Source organism: Rhineura floridana, chromosome 19 (assembly GCF_030035675.1).
Source record: "Rhineura floridana isolate rRhiFlo1 chromosome 19, rRhiFlo1.hap2, whole genome shotgun sequence".
NCBI lineage: Eukaryota > Metazoa > Chordata > Lepidosauria > Squamata > Rhineuridae > Rhineura > Rhineura floridana.
In genome coordinates, this window is record NC_084498.1 from 22,870,841 (window position 1) to 22,892,920 (window position 22,080).

General features: G+C 46.8%; 1 protein-coding gene and 1 long non-coding RNA gene across 2 annotated transcripts in view; one reads left to right on the plus strand and one right to left on the minus strand.

Annotated features, from left to right (window-relative positions):
• LOC133373234 (uncharacterized) overlaps positions 1-2,065 on the minus strand; it is a 43,510-nt gene extending 41,445 nt beyond the window's left edge. The window contains exon 1 of the long non-coding RNA XR_009759628.1: positions 1,771-2,065. This is a non-coding gene — a long non-coding RNA (uncharacterized LOC133373234). The remainder of the gene's footprint in view (positions 1-1,770) is intronic.
• Positions 948-18,598, plus strand: TBX3 (T-box transcription factor 3). Its single transcript, XM_061602699.1, has 7 exons — positions 948-2,639; positions 4,221-4,488; positions 5,781-5,927; positions 9,249-9,325; positions 11,341-11,498; positions 14,391-15,091; positions 17,199-18,598. Exons 1-7 carry the CDS (start codon positions 2,245-2,247, stop codon positions 17,643-17,645), a joined length of 2,193 nt encoding a protein of 730 aa, XP_061458683.1. The 5' UTR covers positions 948-2,244; the 3' UTR covers positions 17,646-18,598.
• The last annotated feature ends 3,482 nt before the right edge of the window (positions 18,599-22,080 follow it).

Genomic DNA, 22,080 nt, shown 5'->3' on the forward strand with positions numbered 1-22,080 from the left:
CCCACTGAAAATGCCCTCCTTTTACCTTCCCTCCCCAAAACCCTAACCATATGCCCACCCGCAATGCCCCATTTCTTTCCATCTCAAGGGGACACCCGCCTGGCTTCAGCTAGCACGAAAGCCAAAAGAAACAGACGGGAAATACTCACAAGGACAGGCCGAGAGTGACACGTGTCTGCGTGTATGTGTGTGTGCGCGGGCGCGCGCGCCCTTGCTGCGTCGATCCCATCGAACCCGGGGGAGAGGAGGAGCGCGCTCGCAACGCGGGAGGGGGGAGGGGAAGGAGGTTGTTAAAAGGACAGGGGCTTCCAAACACCTTTCTCTCAAATACTTTAGTGGAAACGAGAGAAGATTGAACCGCGTGTGGGAAGGGGGGGTGACTTAGGCAGACGTGTGTGTGGGGGGGAGCTGGGAGAGGATCGGCACCCCACCTCCACCTCCTTGAGCCTCCTAGATCTCTCTACCCAGCATGATCTTGCCCAATGGAGACGGAGAAGGAAGGCGACGAAATGGAAAGCCCTCGCCGGGAGAAGTTGATGATAAGTCCAAATTGAAAAAAGCCCCAAAGAGCTGGCTCAGCCAGAGAGAGCGAGAGAGGCTTCCCCACCCCCTCTCTTTGGTTTCCTGGCTGCGTTGCGGGCCAGCTCGTCTCTGTTAAGCCCCTTAGAGGCGACTCCCTCTGTCTCCTCCCTCTCTCTCCTCTCTCTCGGCCTGGCTTCCCCAATGGCTGTTCGCTCGCTGGCTGGCTGACTGGCTCCTGGCTTCCCTCCCCTGCGCTCCCCTCCCTCGCCTCTGATCATGTTGACATATTTGCCCGGCGCGGAGCGCTGGGGATGCTTTGCTGCAGTGTTACAATTTCCGACACCTTCTTTTTATAACTCGCCTCGGTCCCCCTCCGCTCGACCTGTCAAAACCACGCCTATGGAGCCACACAATTGGTCCGAAAGCGTCAAAGAGCCAATCAAGTATGCCGCAGCTGCCTTGCAGCCGCGCACAACGCATCCATACAACCCGACGCAGCAGCTCCGCCAGCCTCAGACACACACGCACTCACCCCGGGGATTCTTGGAGCCGAGCGCCGCTTTCGCTCGCTCTTGCCTCGGTCCTCTCTGCCTCTCGCTTGCTCTCGCTTTCTTTCTTTCTTTCTCTCGCTCTCTCTTTCCCACACACACACACCCCACCCACGCTCTCTTCCTCTTCCTTGCAGGAGCTGGGAGGGGGGAGGGAAGGGAGGGAAGAGCGTTCGAGGCTTCCAGTTTTCAAAATCGCGATCTGTAATACTTTTTTTTAATTTAAAAAAAAAGTGGGAAAAGAAGGAATCCAGCGAGGAACGACGGAGCGGAGACGGGCGGCAGATACTCTTTGTGGTTTTTTTTTCCTTTTTCCTTTCTGGAATCCAAACTTTGGCAAAGGCGAGCGGTGCGCGGGGGGAGGGGAAAACGGAAGCTGCATTTTTCTACAACTTTTGGCGCGGCCGCTGCTCTGCAAGGAGCCTGATTGGGAACAAGAGGCTTTCCTGATTCATACTTTTGCTTCTCATCTGTCTGTCTATCTCACGCTTCGCGCGCGCACGCCACCTCTCCAGCAGCTTTGAGGGGGGAGGAATAAGACGAGGGGAGAGTCATAAGCCAGGGATAGGGGTGAAGAGAACTCTTCCGATTTTCACGCTTGCAAAGAAAGAGCCCCACCGAAAGACAGAAGGTGGCGTTTTTTTGGTTTGCTTTCTCCGCCGGTCTCTTTCCCCCTCCCCAACACACACACCTCCCTTACCTGCACGGTTGAAATCTCCACCTTCTAGCTTCATCTCTGTCCCCAGAAGTAGCAGCGAAAGCGGGTTGAGGCTCTCCGTTTGACCGTTCGTTTTTGAACTTTTCCGAATCGACCGTTCTTAACGTGAGGATGGTTACATTCTCGTGCAAAAGCGATCGCTGAGGAGGAGGAGGTGCCAGACAGCCGAAGCGCCCTGGCGATCCTCCGTTCCGGGTGACCCAATGCCTCCTGCCTCCAGCTTGGGAGCACGGACTCTCTAGTGACTTGCCTATGTCACTCTCCGACACCCCCCCCGCCCCGGTCACTCGCCTTCTTTTCGGACGGCCCTCTCTCCTTCCCTCCTCCTCCTCCTCTTCCTCCTTCCCCTCCTTCTCTTCTTCTTCTGTGAATCGTGGCCCGAAGATGAGCTGGTAAAGGGCCGCTCCGGGATTCAGGACTGCGTCCAGGCCCCTAGAAGGCGAGGAAGGCAGTTGGATGAATATCTCCATGAGAGAGCCCGTGATCCCTGGGACGAGCATGGCTTACCACCCCTTCCTACCTCACCGGGCGCCTGACTTCGCCATGAGCGCCGTCTTGGGCCACCAGCCGCCTTTCTTCCCGGCTCTGGCGTTGCCCCCCAACGGGGCCGCCGCGCTCTCCCTGCCCGGAGCTCTTGCCAAACCCATTATGGATCAATTGGTCGGATCGGCAGACTCCGGCATCCCTTTCTCCTCTCTGGGACACCAAGCCGCGGCTCACCTGAGGCCTCTGAAAAGCCTGGAGCCGGAGGAAGAAGTGGAGGACGACCCTAAAGTCCACCTGGAAGCCAAAGAGCTTTGGGATCAGTTCCACAAGCGGGGCACGGAGATGGTGATCACCAAGTCAGGAAGGTAAGGGAGATATGCTCTGGGCCCACCAGGGATCTTTTCAGCGCCCCCCCCATTTCCCTTAAGGTGGTTCCCAAACGACAAACCAGTACTTTTGGCTTCCATAAAAACGCTTCGTATGGAATTGGGAAGCTATTCAGAAAGCTGTAGCTGCCCATGCCTGCTTGCAAGCCTTCATTCAGAACACAAGGACAACGGCAATAGTGTGTGTGTGTGTAATCAGTGCAATGTATACATTCCTTGCACCCAGAATACATGCACACACGTACACAACTTTATCTGTGGGCACTAAAGAGAGAATTGTGGACTTGAGATACGTCTAACTGTGTTAATTTTCTACCGGGAATGTTTTAATAAAGAGCACAATAGCCCCTTGGAGGATATGTCTGACATTCTCTGAACACTTTACTGGGGCCCATTGGATTGAATGGGGACTTGCTTTCAAACAAACACAGAGAGACGAAAGAGCAGGGTTCTCCTGCTCAATTTTTTTTAGCTGTTAAGTCTTTCCACGCTAGAAGCAGAACTAATCCGTCGGTTATTTCCAAAGCAAATCTGCTCGGGGAATCGAACTCTTCAGCTGCAATCTTTTTAAAGTACAGCTGAATCTTCTTCTCCACACCAAGTAGATTACTTTTCGGTAAACGTGGTTAGTGGCTTTAACCCACGATTTCAGCCAGCAGAGAGATCTAGACAGGCGTAGGGCCCACAATGTGCGGAGCAAGTTAAAATCGTCTAGCAATGCACTTAATGATCATAATGCAGAGCGTTTGGAATGAAGGGCTACACTTTCCCTTGTAGAAACTTACAGCTTATTTAAGAGCAATGTGGCAGGGCGCACTTTATTTTTCCTAAAAAGCCGCCTCTCGATTAGGAATAGTCTCATTGTGAATAGAAATAATTATCAGCAAGGGCTGCCTTTATGAAAAGGCACGTCTCATGGAGGCTCCTCAAGTTCTGAGGTGGTCACATTTACAATTCCAGGCACATTTGAAATTGTTTGAAGCAAACAAAGTCCCCAAGAATCCTGAAAAGAAGTTAGAATAATTTGGCTCCATGGCCAAAGTCCCCTCCCCATCCCCAAGAAGGACCATTTGCTTTCTCATTTGTGTAGTTACTTTTAAGGCAGATTTCTGAACCTCACCAGGTTCATATTAATAATAATAATAATAACAATAACACATATCTTTGCCATTTGGAAATCAGTTTAAGGATTTGGGGATAGCGGTGGCTTCGGAATATTGCTGTATGGAATACTACGAATCTGCTTCCTTCTGTCGCCCAACAATTCTCCATTCCCAATTCAATTGACTTTATTTTAATTGTGGTTTAAAAAGAAAATGAAATATCCGCAGTCATTTCTCCATCCCCCCATTTTTTTTATTTTTATTTTTGCACAAAAGCAACCGATGGAGAGAATCTAAAGAAAAGATAAGTCCTTATAAGAATTCAGTAAAATAAAATAAATGCACAGGAATAATCATCTGCATTGTGCCTTATGACGATTCTCTTTTTAATTAAAAAAACACACACATTAAAAATAAAACTAAACTCTTCTCCTTTGTTTGTGCTGTCTGTCTCCAGGAGAATGTTTCCACCCTTTAAAGTGAGGTGCACAGGGCTGGATAAGAAGGCCAAATATATTTTGTTGATGGACATTGTGGCGGCTGACGATTGTAGATATAAGTTCCACAATTCCCGGTGGATGGTGGCCGGAAAAGCTGACCCTGAAATGCCAAAGAGAATGTATATCCATCCGGATAGCCCGGCGACCGGCGAACAGTGGATGTCTAAAGTCGTGACTTTCCACAAACTTAAACTGACTAATAATATTTCGGACAAACACGGATTTGTGAGTGGCTTTCATTTTATCTAACCGGTTCTTTCAAAGCCCCCTACAAACACACACAGCTTAAAATAATAATAATAATCTATATTTCCAAAGTAAGGATAAACTGAGATTGAATCTCAGTTATGCTGCAGAGATTGAAGGGGGGGGGACCTATTTACTAAAAGCTTTGCAAAGGCCCAACAAGCGTGAGGTTTGATTTTGATCAACTCTAGATTTTTTTAAAAAAAAACGTGGGGAAATGACTTCATATTTTGGCACTTTGGTTGACCTGTTATAATTTAATAATTGGTTTCTTTGTGTATATGTATGTGTTTAGGGGAGGAGGGGAGTGGGAATGAGAAGGTACATGAAGATAATCGTTCTTTGCAAGGCTATAAATCTAACTGGGACATTTCCGAAAAATCCCGGGCCTTTTGCTCGGATTCATCTATCAATTGACAGGATCTGAATTCCAGTTAAAATGGAGAGGGAGAGGGAGATGGAAATAAACATCAACAGAATAAGACTAAACTCCAGGGAATTCGGAATTTATCTAGGGTGAAATAGATCAAGAGCTAGTCCATTGCAAATGGAAGAATTAAAAACAGAGTATAAAAAGTGTTGGGGGGGGAGAAAGGGGAAGAAGGGATGGCAGCAACCCCCACCATCCAATAACCAAACGGCTCCAAATAGCATTTTTGGGGATTTCAGACGGATTTCATCCCCTCCTAATCGATTTAAATCCAACTCTCTTGTTTTTACTCGCTTTGCGGTCTTTTTGCCAGCTCGTTTCACGGGCCTCCCTTTTTTTCTGACCACAGTTAGAAAAGTGAACCTTCGGGCAAACGAGCCCGCCAGTGAAGTGCAGAAAATGAGTTCATAATTATTACTCCTGTCCAGTCTTTCTCTGGGAAGAGATCCTCGCTTCACTGGCTGGCCTTGGCTGATCTTCCTGAAAAGCCTTCTGGTCTTCTTGGCCCCGTTGGAGTTGGCTCAGAAAACTCAAGAGTTCTTCTTCCATCTCATCTCCAATCGATTAATTAATGACAGAGTTTTCATCTCTCCTAGTGTGTGTGATTTTTTTTTTGGTCCATAGTGGTGGGAGGATATTTATTATTATTATTATTATTATTAAAAAAGCAAAATATTTGCAAGCAATCATTTTGTAGATCTGTAAAGGCAGGATGGAAGAGGGAGGGAAAGGAGAACAGGATTTAGAGTCCTGATTCAGCCTTTCTGGTTTCATTCTTTCCCCTTTGACTGAGTCTGGATGCACCTATCTGTCTCTCCCCCCACCCCACCCCCACCCGTAGACCATTTTGAACTCCATGCACAAGTACCAGCCACGGTTCCACATCGTCCGGGCCAACGACATCCTCAAACTGCCTTACAGCACCTTCCGCACTTACGTTTTCCCGGAAACCGAATTCATTGCTGTGACTGCATATCAGAACGACAAGGTAAAAGGGGGGAAAAGATTTCATGGAGTGTATTTAAGGGAGGGGATGGGTGCTCTGGAACCTCAGATAAAGTTTTGTTTTGGCATAATTGGTGTAGAAAATGCCCAACATTTGGGCTTTGTCTTCTGGCCTTTTTATTTGCTCTCAGGCCACTTCAAAACCCAAATGAAAAGGAGAAATTAAAATCGTCCTGGTACCTGGTATGTCAGTCTGCACAGAGAAAAGTCATCAAGGGTGTGTGTGTGAAAGAGAGATTCGACTTTGCCTCTCCTTGTGTAAATGTGTTTTTTTTTTTTTGAAACAGAAGCCTGTGGACCTTACACCAGCTCACTTTTTTAAACGACAAAGACAGCCAGGACCCTCTCCCCAGCATAGGTCTGGTTCTTATTACCCCCTCCACCCTTTACACTGCAGTGTTCTTTGATTAATTAATTTGGGGGGGCGTTTCTAAGGGGGGAGCAAAATATGCTTGTAGATCCTATCTAGCTGCGTTTAATAAGAAAGACTAAGCCAATGGTGATTTTTTGGGGGGGAGGGGGGAATTGTTGTTGCTGTTGCTTTGTTTTTTCAAAAAAATACCCTATTCCCAATGATCACCACGACTGCTGTTTGTAGGAGGCCGCCTTGCCCACAGAAATGGGCTATCTGGGAGCCTGGCCTATTCTAAATTTATGATAATGAATTCAAGGCGAAGGACCTGGAAGACTCAGCCTAGCCTGCCTTATGTTTGTTTTATTCCTCCCCCCCCCGTAAATTAGTACGTTTGGGTTCCAAAACTAAAATGCAGTGGTTTATGGACCGTTGGCAACTTTGCAAGATGGAAACCCCAGTGTGCGCTTTGAAAGCGTGTTTCTTGGCCCAGGCGTCTGCCCAAGTTTAGCTCCCCTGGAAGCGAATGCGGCGCATGTCTGCGCTCAGGATCGCGGTGGCAGCTGGCAGAAACGGTACCGGTTTTGGAAGAAAGTGGTTTCGTTTCGTTTTGTTTGCGGGAGGTGGGTGACTCCTCGCGTTGATCGTCAGATTCTCCTTTCTTCTCGCGGTGCTTGTAGCCTGCAGTTGGGAAACCCAGGCCTGGTTTCAGCTAGCCGCAGGAGACAGTGAAGCTTACTAGGGACTAGCCGCTTAACGGAGCTTCGTTATGATCCCAGAGGCGGGGACCCAGGCGAAATTCCTCCAGGGCAAGCAGGCCCTGCTTGGTTGACCTGGCCTTTGCTTCAGCCTTCCTCTGCAGCCTCAGTCCCATCGGAACGAGAATCCAGTTGTCGGATTGCCCTGAAATGGCGTCTGAAAGGGCTTTTCTAACTGGACCAAAAGGTACCCCTCCCCAAGAAAAACTTCCCTGGCGTTATCTTGGGCGATCTTCTGCGAAAGGTCAGGGAGCCCGCATTCCAGCGCTCACCTAGGCGGCCCCCGCCGGCTTCAATAAGCGCTTTCTGGGCATCTGGGAGGTAATGGATTGACCCCGATAGGCGGAGCGCACCGAGTCCCAAAACAAAGGTTGGCTCCTTTTGTCCTGTTTTTCCCCTAGTCCGGGCCAAAGGACTGGAGGGGCGGATAAGAGGAAGAGATATAGTGTGTGTGTGTTTGTGTGTGTGTGTGAGAGAGAGAGATCTATTAAGTACATATAATATTTTAGAAGTGTTTGTGTGCTTAATATCTACATTTGTTTGTGTATGCAATACCTCTGTGTGTGTGAGAGAGAAAGAGTGAGAAGTCTGTACCTATTACATATAATATTGCGTGTGTGTGCATTCAATATCTGTGTGTGAGTGCTTGTGTGCAATATCTATGTATGAGAGTGATATCTATTAAGTACATATAATATTATATGTGTGTGTTTAATATTTATATATGTGTGTGCATGCAATCTCTCTCTCTCTCTCTCTGCGAGAGAGGTCTATATCTATTACATACGTATAATATTATGTGTGTGTGTGAAGTATCTATATCTATATTTGTGTGAGAGAGAGCGGAAAAAAGAGCAATATCTATTATATATTATATGTTATGTTTCTGTAGAACATGCAATATTATAGACATATAAGACACACAGTGGCATTATTTATTCCCCACTCCAAGAAGTCCGCGCCTTTCCTGTCCTCTCTAGAAAGAGCATAGGAAGAACAATACTGTGTGGGTTTACTGTTCAGTAAGCCCCACTGTGCTCATTGGGATTCCTTTCAAAGTAAGCATGCACACAATTGCAGCCTCAACTCAAAGGGGAGAGTGCGGTCACTCTGGATCCCATTCCACCCAAGGGTCACCCCAGTAATTCTCATTTTCAAAGCGGCGCGATCCATAGTTTCAGAATTAAGCAAGTGCCTAACTCTTCCTAACCCAACGGGACGATTTCCATGAAACATCAAAGCGCTTGACTTGGGCTGGATAGTGTCCGAGCAGCTTTGAAAATAAAATAAAATCCAGTGCAGGTATGGGGGGGGGGTTCTTCCCCCTGCGTAGGTCTTTCTCTTAAGACTTTGCAAGGGTAGAGAGAGAACGAGCCAGCAGCTCTCTTGTAATATGTTTGCACAGTATTTATTCAGGACTAAGCCCCCAGCCCCCCCCCACACACAACACAAGCACCAGCACTGTGGAAGTTAATTACAAAAAGAATTTTATTATAGCAAGCGGGTGACCACCATTCCTTTGCGGTTTAATTATGTCAGGTAAAGAGTTTTAAAATGAAACATAACTTTAATGGATAGCAGGGGCAGCGGTGCGTTCCATTCATTCCTCGGAGGGGTATTGCAAAGCCCATCCGAAGAGATGGTGGGTCTTCTGTTAAAGGGTGTTGCCTGGGGCTTCAAAAAATAAATATTGGGGCATAGTCGGGATGAAAGCTCTCTAGGACCTTTGGGTGGTTCCCCTTCCTTTTAGTAGGGACCTGTGCAGGAGAACCATCCATCTGGGATGGGTTGTGTACTGAGAAGGCAGAAAGACTGTGGGGGGAAACACCCCCAAACCCTGTATTTTATTTGCCACCCTTTGATGTCACCCTTCCTCCCAGGAACTGAAGCTGATTTTCAGCATTTTACCCCTACCCGTAGATCCTTAACAGTAACCTCACGTGAGATAGATCGTTCCCACAGGAAGGATTTGGAATCGGGGGTCTCCTCTCCCCACCTTGTCCAGTGCCCTAACCATTACACCACATTGCGTCCCTTGAAAATCTGAATGCATTCTGAGATTCCCTTATAAAACATCTTTTTCTTTCTTTCTTTCTTTCTTTCTTTCTTTCTTTCTTTCTTTCTTTCTTTCTTTCTTTCTTTCTTTCTTTCTTTCTTTCTTTCTTTCTTTCTTTCTTTCTTTCTTTCAAAACAGATAACACAATTAAAGATCGACAACAATCCTTTTGCCAAAGGCTTCCGAGACACAGGGAATGGGCGGCGAGAGAAACGGTGAGGGTGTTCATTGCTGTCTCCATGTTTGGTCTGACTTTGATATGCTCGTCTGGTAGTGTCCTTCCATATATGTGTGTGGGACCCTTTCTCACTTCCTTCTAATCTAGAGGGGATTCTCCCCCTCAGTAACCAATTGTGGGGTGAGGGGCAAGGACGAGAGCTTCCAACCTCATTGGAAACTGCTTTTAAAAAGTTATAGGTTATATCCAAGGTTAGTTCTTGCTTAGAGTAGACCTTTCAGTGGGTCAGCTCTGAGTGGGACTGAGCTGGATAGCTCTTTGTTTGCAAACCCCCTCCCAACCAAGGGGCTCTGTTCAGATGTAACCCAATGGAGACATATCTACCCAAAATTAAAGGGTATAGCTTAGGACACTTGTTTGCAATGAGCAAACCTCAGAGCATGAAAGGGGTGGGGCATAGTTGGCAGTAGTTTTACCCAGAGTGATCTTCTAAGACGTTGTAGGGACCTGATCGAGCATACATTTAGCTTGAAGTAAGTCTTGAGTTCCTTCCAAGTATGAATTCAAAAGGAAATGTGGGGTTTAAGAGCAGGTAGCAAAACAGACATCTTCTGTAGCCTGGCTTTTGATAGAGGTGGTCTCGTTTCCGGTCTATGTTATACCTTTGCACAATACTCTTTTTTTTGGGGGGGGCACATTTATTTTGGAAGGCATTCTTCAAAGGCGACTATTTCTGTGTTTTGAGGTATGAACAAAAAATTTCCAAGGGAGGAAAACAAAAGAAAATTGGCACACCTCAACCCTTTAAGTATTTCTCATTATTATTATTTAAAGGGGAGAGATCCAAACATGCAATTACTGCCTCAAATTTCAGAATGAATTATTAACTTTATTTATACCCCGCCGTTTTTCCAAATTGGAACTCACGCCGGCTTCCAGATAAAAAACAGATACAATTAAAACCTACCAAAGTGCTTAATAATAACCTATCAAGTGCTTAATAATGTTGTATTTTATTTTAAAAATATTTTACAGAATGAATACACCCACACATATTTGGGGAGGGGAGAGAGAGGGACCAGCAAGCATTATTTCTAATTTGTCTCTCTCTCTAAAAAAAAGTTTTTGAACAATAACTTCCAAGTAGCCAGTTATCCCAGGAACATTTTTAAACAGCTAATAGCTGCTGAATTATGATTTTCAGCCTCACCCTACCTTCTCCATTTTTTTCATTCATATATTTATTTGCTTTATCCCTGACTCCCAAGAACCATTTCCCCCATTTTCCCAAACTCATTTGCTTCATTTATGTTATTTGATTTGCTAAGTCTTTGTGGGTTTTGAGATTCCATCTCTACATGAAGATTAGTATCATATTTTGGGATGGGGGAGTCAAGAAGGTTGTCCTTGGGTTGCTGTAATCAAAGCTCATTCAAGTTTGAAGTTCTTTGCTTGAAAGTTGCTTCCTAAATACTTCCACTTGGAAAGGAGTTAACTTCCTTCCGAAGGAACGCTCTCTGGTTTCCAGAAGTGTGGCCAGGATCCCATTTCCAAACAGTAAACTTGGAACCCTTCTGGAGTAATCAGCCTTCTTTCCACTGAGGGGAGGCCAAAAAAGGCCCTTTGATCTTCACCAGTCCTGTTGACCTTTCAGGGCATCCTCTGAAGTAAATAAGATCCCTGCTCAACCCCCCTCTGTTAAACACACAGACTTGCACAGAAGCTGTGTGGAGATCCCTGGGACCTCAGGTGGGCAGCCATGCCCCACTGTTGATCCTAAGCACATCCCGGGCACGCTCACAAGAGTATGTATTTACTCCAAAAATAAGTGCTATTGGGTTCCATTGGGCCTTCTTCCTAGTCCATTTGTCTAAATTAGGGCGCAGATGATTTCTCTTTGGAAAAAAGTGTTTCAGGGAGCCAGCTGATCCGGTTAAAGGTATTATGGGCTGCAGTTTGCTCTGTGTGTGAGAGAGAGAGAGGAAGGGAGAGGGAGGAGAACTAGAGTTTTCTTGCTCCTTCAGAGAGTTTTAATCCACCATTTTTCTCCAGAAAGCAACTGACCCTCCAGTCAATGCGAGTTTATGATGAGAGGCAAAAGAAGGAAAATGGGACCTCTGATGAATCCTCTAACGAGCAGACAGCTTTTAAATGCTTTGCCCAGTCAACTTCTCCTGCAGTGTCGGCTGTGGGCACCTCAAATCTTAAAGGTGAGACATTCCCTTGTTCCTCCCACTCTGTCCCTGAACAAGAAACCTTCTGTCTGTCTGTCTGTCTGTCTGTCTGTCTGTCTGTCTGTCTGTCTCTCTCTCTCTCTCTCTCTGGGGGTAATTTCTTTTCCCAATCTTTCTGCACTGCAAGGAGTTTGGCTGAAGATCGGCCCCTGGCTGGAGGGAGAATTTTTGTTAGAAAAAAATAAAAAATACAATGAAATAAAATAAACCCGATTTTGCAAATGGATTTGCTTGAAACTGCTCCAGACATTATTTTTAAAAAAGAAAACACCCAGTTTTCTTCTTTCCACTCTGTATCTGTATTTTTTCTATGGCTTTTATGGAGCCAGCCAGCACTGAGGTAGACCATGGGGCAAAAGTTCAAAACGGCAACCCATTCATAAGCACATTGGGACTTCTTATTAAGGAAAAAATAAAATTGCATCCAATCCATTCATAAGCAAGCATATTAGATTTTTTAATTAAGGGGGGAAAAGACAACAAAGAATCTTGTGGCACCTAACAATTTCTTTTTGCCTACGCTTTTGGGGACTACAGTCAAGTTCATCGGGTGCATTTCATCGGAGTCAGTGTGGTGTAGTGGTTAGAATGTTGGACTAGGACCTGAGAGACCAGGGAGTTCAAATCCCCATCAGCCAAGAAGTTCACTGGGCAATATTGGTCCAATAACCACTTCGCAGCCTAACCTAACAGGGTTGTTGTGAAGATAGAATGGGGAGAGGGAGGAAACCATGTACTTTGCATTGTGCTTCTGGAAGAAAGTTTGGAAATAAATGTAATAAATTCATACATTTGTTAAGGATTTTACATTTGTTAAGCGGTTTTTTTTTAGGTAATGGGTCATTTTTTGATCCTAGAAACATTTTTTTTTTGGGGGGGGGGGTCAGCACCCAAACTCCCTGAGCCAGAAAACCCTTTTTAGAGGTAGATTTTTTTCTGAGCAGTAAACCCTTGCCCCTTCCTTATGCCTATTGAGTAACCAACAATATTTTTATTTTCAATTACAAACAAAAAAGAACTATCTTTTAAAGTAAAATGAAAAAGTTAAAACGTCATGAAAACAATGTAATCTCTTTACAAATGACCTGAATCTGCTGCTAACGTTGGCTGGGGTCAACATTTTCCCAATGGGAAAATTCAACATATTTCTGGGGTATATTTTGACCCCAGCTGGGTTTTTTTTGGTTCCAGAAATAAAATAGTAAGTGGTAACTGGCCAAAATTAGGGGATGTTGTAAGGCTGACAGTTTGTGACAATGTCCTAGACGGACTTCCCTGTAGGACTAATGTATAGATTGCTGAATGAAGAGTGCACCTGGGTGAGGTATTGAATCTGAGAGTCAGGATGAGGGTTAAAGGGCCACCAGATACTTTGATGTTTTTGCTTTATGATACTAATATAGTTAGCAATCTCAAATCCCACCTGACTCCAAAGAAGATAGGTAGATAGGTTAAACTCTACTTCAAATTATCTATTTTGTCCTTCCATGAATATTTGGGCTGTAATGGGAGTTAAATGGCTTTGAACACAATCCTATTCAGGCATACTTGAAAGAAAGTCTGCAAGTTGCTTAGGCTGCAATCCTACCCCGGCTTTCTTGGGAATAAGCCCTATTGTATTCATTAGGGTGTACTTTGTGGACAGACATGGTTAGGATCACCCTGTTATCCTCAAGTAAGTGTGCATAGGATTGTAAGCCTCAAAACTCATACCTCTCAAGCTCTGGACTTTGCCATGTTGTTGGCTGATGGAATGCACATTTTATATGACACCTTCATTTTTTTAAAAAAAGAAAGAAAACAAGCTTGAACTTTGGTTTTCTCTCTAAGGGCCTGCAAAGGGAAAACAGAAAATAAATGGCAGGGGATTTCAAGTCCCTGTAAGCAACAGGGCTTGTGTTTGAGGCGAGAGAGAAGCCAGACCCTAATCTTGACTTTCCTTGAATTTGGAAGGAGAGCTGTTCCAACTGAGAACAGAAGAGAAATAAAAACCTGGGATAAATAGAAGCTGGGAAATTAATATGATTCCCCCGCCCTTTCCTCAAGCCTCTTCTCTTGCCCACTTCAATTGGACGTTTATTATGGAAACAAGGGAATAAGTGAGCCTAGAGACCAGGGACGGGAATAGGCTTACTTGTGTGTATAAACCTGCCATTTGGAAAGCTCCACTCCAAACAAGTCTATCTGAATGTGTCTAGTCCTTCCCTCCAGAGGTGGTAAATCCACCAAGGGGAGGGCAGAGGAAGTTTGCACCCCCCCCAAAAAAATTGTAGGTTGGGGAACAAAGCAGGGCTTGAACCTTTCTCCCCAATACACTAATTTTTCTATGTGCAGGGATCCCCCCCCCCGTTTGCAGGATGGAGCATTGTGAAGTGAAATCTAACAGCCCATATCTCGAAGAATAGTAGGCCAGCATCTTTAGCATATCTTTAGGGATGTTTGTATATATTCCAGGGCAGAGGTGGCTGGTAGGGTGTGTGTGTGTGTCTGTGTGTACACCTTTTTAATCAGCCCCGTTAAGATGCCTCTCCAAAATCAGTTAGGCCCAGCTCCAAGTGGCAGCTCCTTAACCCCACAACTCCCAAGAGAGAAGCGCACCTCACTGAGAAAGGGCTTCATATGAACCCCATGGGGCACCATTACGGTTGCGGGCACACCATACATTTAATGCACCTCCCCCGAATCCTGGGAACTGTAGTTTGGCACTCGCAGAGCTACAGTTCCCAGAGCCCTTCCCAAACTACAGTTCCCAAGATTCTTGTGGCGTGTGTGGTTGTGTAGGGAGGGGTTGTGCTTGCAATGTACGTTGAAGGCAGCCTCGGGACCTCTCGAATTTGCTGTTCAGTGGGCTCTCCCCTTCTTTTCAAGATCTGTGTCCCAGCGAGGGGGAGAGCGACTCCGAGAGCAAAGACGACCCCTCCGAGGCCAGCGACACCGGGAAAATCTCCACCACCACGACCGCCATCGCCACCAACAGCAGCTCCTCGGCAGCTGGAGGAGGGGACCCGCGGGAGAAGACCAGCCCCTCCAAGGCGACCCTCTTCCCCCCGGACTCGGCAGGTAGCCGGGCAAACAGGGAGAGCGTCCCCAAGGCTGCCCCGGACTCCCGGCACAGCCCGGCCACCATTTCCTCCAGTACGCGAGGCCTGGGCGGGGACGAGGTGAAGAGCCCCCCGCGGGAAGACTGTCGGGGCTTGGCCAAGGAGCCCTTCACCCCCCTGACGGTCCAGACGGACAGCGCCGCCTCCGGACATCTGGCCCAGCAAGGCCACTTGTCCAACCTGGCTTTCTCCCACGGCCTGGCCGGGCAACCGTTCTTCAGCCCGCTGGGGAACGGGCACCCCTTGCTCCTTCACCCCAGCCAGTTCGCCATGGGTGGGGCTTTCTCCAGCATCGCTGGGATGGGCCCTTTGCTGGCCACGGTCTCTGGGGCCTCGGCGGGAGTGACCGGACTGGACAGCACGGTGATGGCCACGGCAGCGGCTCAGGGATTATCTGGAGCTTCGGCAGCCGCGGCCGCGGCAGCAGCTTTGCCTTTCCACCTCCAGCAGCACGTCTTGGCCTCGCAGGTAATTTATTCCGGAGTGTCTGTGTGGAGGGGGGGAGGGGAAGGCAGGTTCGTAGGCAGCCTAAAAGTTCAGGGGGGGCACAAAAATTACCTATTTTTTGTGACGAAAAAAAAATAGGGAGCAGGAAATTTTTAGGGGGGAGCGGCCCCCTAGCCACTCCCGCATATGGGTCTGAGGGGAGGCTTTCTGACTCTCACTAAGGCCAGAGCGAAGTGGGCCTTTTGGAGTCTAAGGAGGTAGATTTTTCTTTGAGAGGGCCCCCTCTCCCCTTCCCCCTCTTACTGGGAGGAAGGGCGGGATATAAATCTAATAAAGAAATAAAATAATAAATAAACGCTGCCTGGTCCAACTGTAACACCAGCAGCCCTCCGGTGCATTTGAAAGAGGGGGCAAGCTCAGTGGCTCCCAGGTTTAAGGCATCTCCAGGTAAGGGTTGGGAGGGTCCCCTGCTTAGACCCCTGGCTGGGAGCTGCCAGTCAGCGCAGGCAACTCGGACCTAGATGGCCCAATGGTTTGTCGCAGAATAAGGTGGCCTCTCGTGATAAGGGAGGAGCCACATTTCAGTGGGACAGCAGGTGCTTTGCACTCTGAAGGGATCAGGTCCTGTCCTTGGGATGCAGAGGGAGAATGGGGAAAGATGCCTGACAATCCTGTAGAGCCGCTGCCAGTCAGTGTCACCAGTACCAAGCTAGATGGGCCAGTGGCCTATCTAAGCGCTGTGTTCCATTTTCCCAGTGATGATGGTCACAATGGGTGAAATGAGGAAGAGGTCTCTGTGTTGAACAGACTCTGTTGTGGCAAATTTAAGAGACAACAAGGGTGGCTTATCAGGGCTGAGAAGAGTAGACAAAAGTTAGATTCTTTCTTTGGTGTGGAGAGAGAGAGAGAGAGAGAGAGAGAGAGAGAGAGAGTCTTGTATGGGTGGCCCATTATATTTGCATTTCCTCACCTCCTCATGGCCAAAACAACCCCCTTCCCCATATCTGCCTGAGGATTTTCTGCTCAGATTCCTTAAACCTCTGCTTGGTGGCAAATTTTCTGTGTTATTGTTGTCTGGGTTGTTGTTGTTGTTGTTATTGTTATTATTGTTATTATTATTGTTATTATTGTTATTAGGTGGGTTATTCTGTTTCATCTTCACAACAGCCCTGTGAGGGAGAAGGGAGGCTGTCAGCAGAGAGGGCGAGTTCACTCAGTGAACGTAATGACCCAGAGAGGGTGGGATTTGAACCCAGCTCCGCTTTGTCAAAGCGAGGTGCTTCCTTGATGGAGCAGGCAAAATTGTTTCAGTTTAATTTCGTCTCTATCTATCTGTCTCAGACGCACATGCTCTTAACTGAAGCTAAACAGGAGTTTATGCGGGGGGAGCGGGGGGAGGCGTCCAGGGAACCGACGAGAGAAGGTTTCCAACATCCATCTACATTTCCCCCAGCGGCTTTCTAGAGCCCTTGACTAGGACAGGCTATCAATCCCTACTTTGCTCCGACCACATTTTACAAGCGAAGCGAGCCGATATCGCCTTTTCCAAACGGTGTCAGAGAGAGAGAGAGAGAGAGAGAGAGAGAGAGAGAGAGAGAGAAGAGAGAGAGAGAGAGAGAGAGAGAGAGAAGGCGGCTTCCCCTTCCCCTTCTCCTCCCCCCCTTTCCCTCCGGAGGTGTTGACGCCCGCCGTTGGAATGGCAGCTGAGGGTGCTCAGCACCTTGAGAGACGGATGATTGAAAAGGGATCGCTTAAATAAATGGAGCCTCCGCTTGGCTCGGGGCCCTCTCGCGTCGAACTGTTGGTCCCGGCGCCAGGGAACGGAGCGGGGCTTGGCTGAGAACCGCGTCTCCGAGGCCCTCGGAGGCTGGATCCTTGCACTTTCCCCAACGCGCACGTGTATGGGGGGTGGGGGAAGAGCGCCAGCGCACGCGCTCCCTCGCTCCCCAGTTCCTTACAGAGCCTTTGCCATGTGGTTTACCTCGGAGGTGCGGCCTGGGCGCTTTTTGTTATGTACATGTCTGCGCCTATGTGCTTCTTTTCGTGTTTTCTTGCCACCCAGTAAAGACACAAACACACACACACCTGAACGCGACAACTGCTGACCTGACCGCTGCTTCTCTTGCAGGGCTTGGCCATGTCTCCCTTCGGAAGCCTCTTCCCTTACCCGTACACCTACATGGCCGCCGCGGCCGCAGCCTCGACGGCAGCCAACAGCTCCGTCCACCGCCACCCGTTCCTCAGCGCCGTGCGCCCGCGGCTGCGCTACAGCCCTTACTCCATCCCTGTGCCCTTACCGGACAGCAGCAGCCTGCTCACCACGGTTTTGCCCTCCATGGTCGGCGGCGGGGCGGAGGGCAAAGCGGGCGCCTTGGCATCCAGCCCGGCCTCGGGAGCCTTGGACTCCGGTTCCGAACTCAACAGCCGCTCTTCCACGCTCTCTTCCGGCTCGGCGGTCTCCCTGTCGCCCAAAGTCTGCGCAGACAAGGAGGGCACCAGCGAGCTGCAGAACATCCAGCGCTTAGTGAGTGGCTTGGAATCCAAGCAAGACAGAGCCCGGAGTGGGTCGCCCTAGGAGAGGGGATGGTCCCGCTCCTCAACTTCTCACTCCCCCCTTCTCTGGGCTCTCCCCCCTCACCCTCACCCCTTTTCTCTCTCCTTCCCCCCCTTTTTTTGTGGCCCTTTGCTCGAACTCGCCGCCCACTTCCTCTCCTACTTCGCGGTGGGACTGATCAGCCAAGGGTGTCCTGGGGGAGTGGAAACCAAGTGGCGAGGCGAGAGGCCACTGACTGGACAGAGGGGGAGAGGGGCTTTTCCTGTCGGAAGCTGCTATTATGAACCAGACTGTGGTGTCCACTGGAGGGAGGGGGGCTGCGGATCCTGGAGAGGCGATGAGGTGACCCCGTTGTTTTCCCACCCACCCCCTTTTTGTTTCTACACCTATCCCTTTAAACACGCGACAAAATGAAATGAAAGGCGAAGCAAAGTGACCGAGGAGGGGTCCCGTTTTTCCTTCCGCCTACCCACCCCACCGGAGAAATGACTTTTTGCATATCAGTTCAAGCCTGACCATGGCCCTGGACCATGTCTGTTAAAGGAGGGCGTGCCCCGTTGAATAATCGAGTGATGTGTCTATCAAACTCTATAAGGATTTCCCCCCCCCGCATGTTCCATTCTATTCTCCATTCTTTGGGAGGGTTTTTTTTTTTTAAATAATGCTTGCTTAAAATCCCAGGGTCATTTTTAACCCTTTCCTCCCTTTTATTTTCCATTTCTACCGCCAGGAACAATTTAAAATATAGTTGGAAAGAGGGGTGGGGTTTTTTTGTTTTGTTTTTTGGAAGGGCCGTCATTTCCTTGGTTTCCCCCCCTCATTCTCCCCCCCCCATTTTCACTGTATATGCAATAACAAGGTTTATAAACATAATAAAAGACGAAGAAGGGGACACTATTGATAAAGTATTTATGTAATTGATGGAAAACTTGTAAATAAGTGGCATATGAATACTCAAAATTAAAAATTTAATTTATTGATATTGTACATATGTCTGTAAATAAGCCTGCAGGCGTCTTCTTTTCTGTGGTTTCCCCCTTCCACCACTGCTTTCTTTCATTATTTTTTTTAAAGGGAAAAATCTTGAAAAGAATTTAAAACTTCTAATGCTAAAGAGTCCATCGGGGATGTCTATTATCTTAGATATAGCGTTTGCATTTGCAATGTTTTCTTTTGATTCACCTTGTCATGGGGGGGTCATTTTGGTTGTTTGTTTGCGGGGGAGGGAGGAGTATGCAAAAGGCAAAAATAAAATAGAATTTAGGGTTGGAACAATAGGGCGAGAGAGAGAGGACGGACTGTACAATAGTGTAACTGTTGCACTCTCCCTTATTCTAAAATGGGAAGAGCCTTCGGTAGACATGGCTGAATAAATATGTTCATTTAAACACCAACACACTGCTGAGGTGGGTTTGTAAAAGGGGGGGAAGGGCTGGGATTTTTGCCCAATTTAAAAAGCAAATATTTCTATCGATTCTTCTCTCTCTACCTCAGTATGCCAATATATTATTCGCCCAAATGAGTCTTTCTCTTGTGCTATATCTTGTCTTTGCTTGGAGTGAGTCCATATTTCCATGGCTACAAAGTCTGGTTCTAAGAGCTAGGCAAACAGGAATATATATATATATATATATATGTCTATTTTGTATTATATATATAATATATATATATATACACATTTTGTTAATATAATAAAAACCTCTGTTTGGTTAATCATATATATTTTAGGTGATTAACGGAATCCTTATAGGGATCCAGAGCAAGCTTGAGTGAAGTTCTGTTTGTTGCTTTCAAAACTGTCTTATATATAACTTTGGGATTTACTCTCTGGACACATTGGCACCACATGGCCTGAACCTGGAGGACATTACCACCACTACTTAGCTTCTGCAAATGAAGCCCCTATGAGCATTCCACCCTCAAAGCTCTATAACTGCCACCTTGGTAACAGCATTTGTATGTTGGCAGCTGATGAAGGCAGAAGCTGAAACGTTTTGTTAATATAATAAAAACCTGTTTGGTTAATCACAATTACGTGTGTGTATATATATATATATATAATATATATATATATATATATAATTGTTCGAAAGTTCTTAAGGGTCCCCCCACATAATTCTTACCCCCATCTCTAAGGGGTAAAAAGCCTTTTAAAATCATTACAATTTCAATAAATTTTTATTGAAATATCGTTGGGCCTCACGTGATATGCCTGGAGCGAAACTGTGATTGGTTTGGTTTGGAAATACTTGGGTGTTCTTGTTTTGTTTTTTTGTCAGGGCCTCGCTTGACTCTGAATTGCAAACTATCTGTAGGGATTCTGGTGTATCCTCACACACACACAATTTACTGGGAAAATAATACTTTCTTCTATATATTCCTGACAGACACTGTCCTTCTCTCTTGAGAGTTGAGTTTGAAGGCCAGTGTTTTTTTGTTGTTGTTGTTTAAATAATGATGGTAATAATTTGGAAGGTAAATCAGTCCAGGATTCCAAGCACTCTGATTTGGGCAGAAAGTTTCAGTCGAACGAATAGGACATTCAGACAAGTCCTAAATACACACCAAAATGGATGTAAGGGTGGCTGCAATCCTATACACACTTACCTGGGAGTAAGTCCCATTTAGCTCGATGGGGCTTACATCTGCATAGACATGTCTGTGCAATTGCACGTGCCAAGTCCATTGAAGTTACTCCCAAGAAACTGCCGAGGATGATACTCTTCATCCGGGCGGTGGACCCAAGGTTTGAAAAATAAATATATTTGAATTTAAAGTCAGCCACTTCCTCTTGTTTAATTGTTCTGACTACGTGGATAAAAGGTTTATAGAATAAATAAAGAAAAACTGCTGTGGGGAGCGGAGGAAAAGAGATACCATTAAAATGACAAAAAAAGGTTATCCTTTAAAAAGGATTTAAAAGGGGGGAGGGAATCAACAAAACTTCCAACTTTCCCCGCTATCCTCCTTCAGATCGCCTGTATTTACAATTTGGGGAAATGTTTATATAGAACGCAAGAGAACCGCCAATGAAAACGCAGCGAATTCGTCATTCAGCAACGGGCGGCGTTCTAAGCCTTTGAAGGCCCGCTTGTGAATCGAAGGGCAGATAAGAAGGCTCAAGTCGGTCGCCCTGCAGCCACGCCGGGCCCTCGACACCGCCGCTCCCCCCGCGCTTTGGTAAATTGTTGTTTTTAAGACCAGCTCCGAGTCTCTCTAGCGACGTCGTCGCCGCCGCACCTACGATTCAACCTGAGCCAGCTGTAAACACGATTAAAAGTTCACTTCCAGCCTCTATCCTGTTGCGTCGTCTCACTTCCCCCGCTCTGAATTGTGTCACTTGGATATAAACACCAGCCTGGTTGGTGAAAGTGGAATGTATACAGCAGAACCTCCGTGCACAGCCACTTCTCTCCGCCTCACTTCCTGACAGTCTTTTTGATGGGTTCTCTCCACCCCCCCCCTTTATTTTGGTTGGTTTCGGTTCTGGAGGGGAGGCTAAGAGAGAGAAAAATAATCGTTGTCCTTTAAAAAAAAAAACCTCCAAGTTTTATATACAATTCTAGGCTCCTTGATCACATCTTGGAAGCCTTATGTAACCGACACACTCTCTCTTTCTCTCTCACACACATCTTCCTTAGGACAAATTCGGTACAAGCAGCCCCGGCGGATCGTTTGGGAAAGGGTTGCTCGAGTGAATGTTTTCGAAGGAAAGAGGGGGGGGAGTTTCGATAAAAACAAACAGTTGCTTATTTACAACTCTAGGGAAATCTGTGCCTCTCAGGCTCACTGCCTTCTCTCTCTTCCCCCAGTTGCCTTCAGGAAGACGACGAAATAAAATAAGTTACGGCTGTAACCCCGTGCACACTTACCTAGAAATCAGTCCCACGGAGTACAGGAGAATTAACAATCCAGTCAATTTATACAAGGCGTCCAGAGGGGGTTACCCTGTTAGTCGGGTTCAGAAAAAACCCACAAGAGACCTGAAAGACTAGCCAATTTTGTTAGGCCATAATCTTTCTTGGACCACATGCTATTTTATCAGATGTAGTATGTGTGTACACAGTATATATAGTGCGGCAGGGTGGACTCGTTTGCGCATTGGCTTCCCAGCAGACACACTGAGGATCGGGCACCGAAGGGCAGCTTGCGTACTTGTTTACACTTGGAAAGATGTATCTACCCAATTCCAAATTTAAGGCCGCAATCCTAAACTCATATCCTACGCAGGAGTTACTTCTGAATAAGCATGTTTAGGACGGCGTTGGGCACTTAATTTTTTTAATTACTATTACTACTCATATTGTTGTTATTATTTTGGAACAGAGCGTCCACATCAGTCGAGGAGGGGATCTTCACTAGGGCATATCTGTGTGTATCTCAAATGCCCCGCCCCCATATTCAAAGGGATAGCACTGAAGGGCGTTCTTTAAATGACTGGCATTTACTAGAACGA

Bases quoted from the DNA above. Each gene is read 5' to 3' on its own strand.
- TBX3 (XM_061602699.1), top strand. From the start codon at position 2,245: ATGAATATCTCCATGAGAGAGCCCGTGATCCCTGGGACGAGCATGGCT. The intron at 4,489-5,780 runs GTGAGTGGCTTT...CCCCACCCGTAG, and splicing joins TTTCGGACAAACACGGATTT to ACCATTTTGAACTCCATGCA. The intron at 15,092-17,198 runs GTAATTTATTCC...CTTCTCTTGCAG, and splicing joins AGCACGTCTTGGCCTCGCAG to GGCTTGGCCATGTCTCCCTT.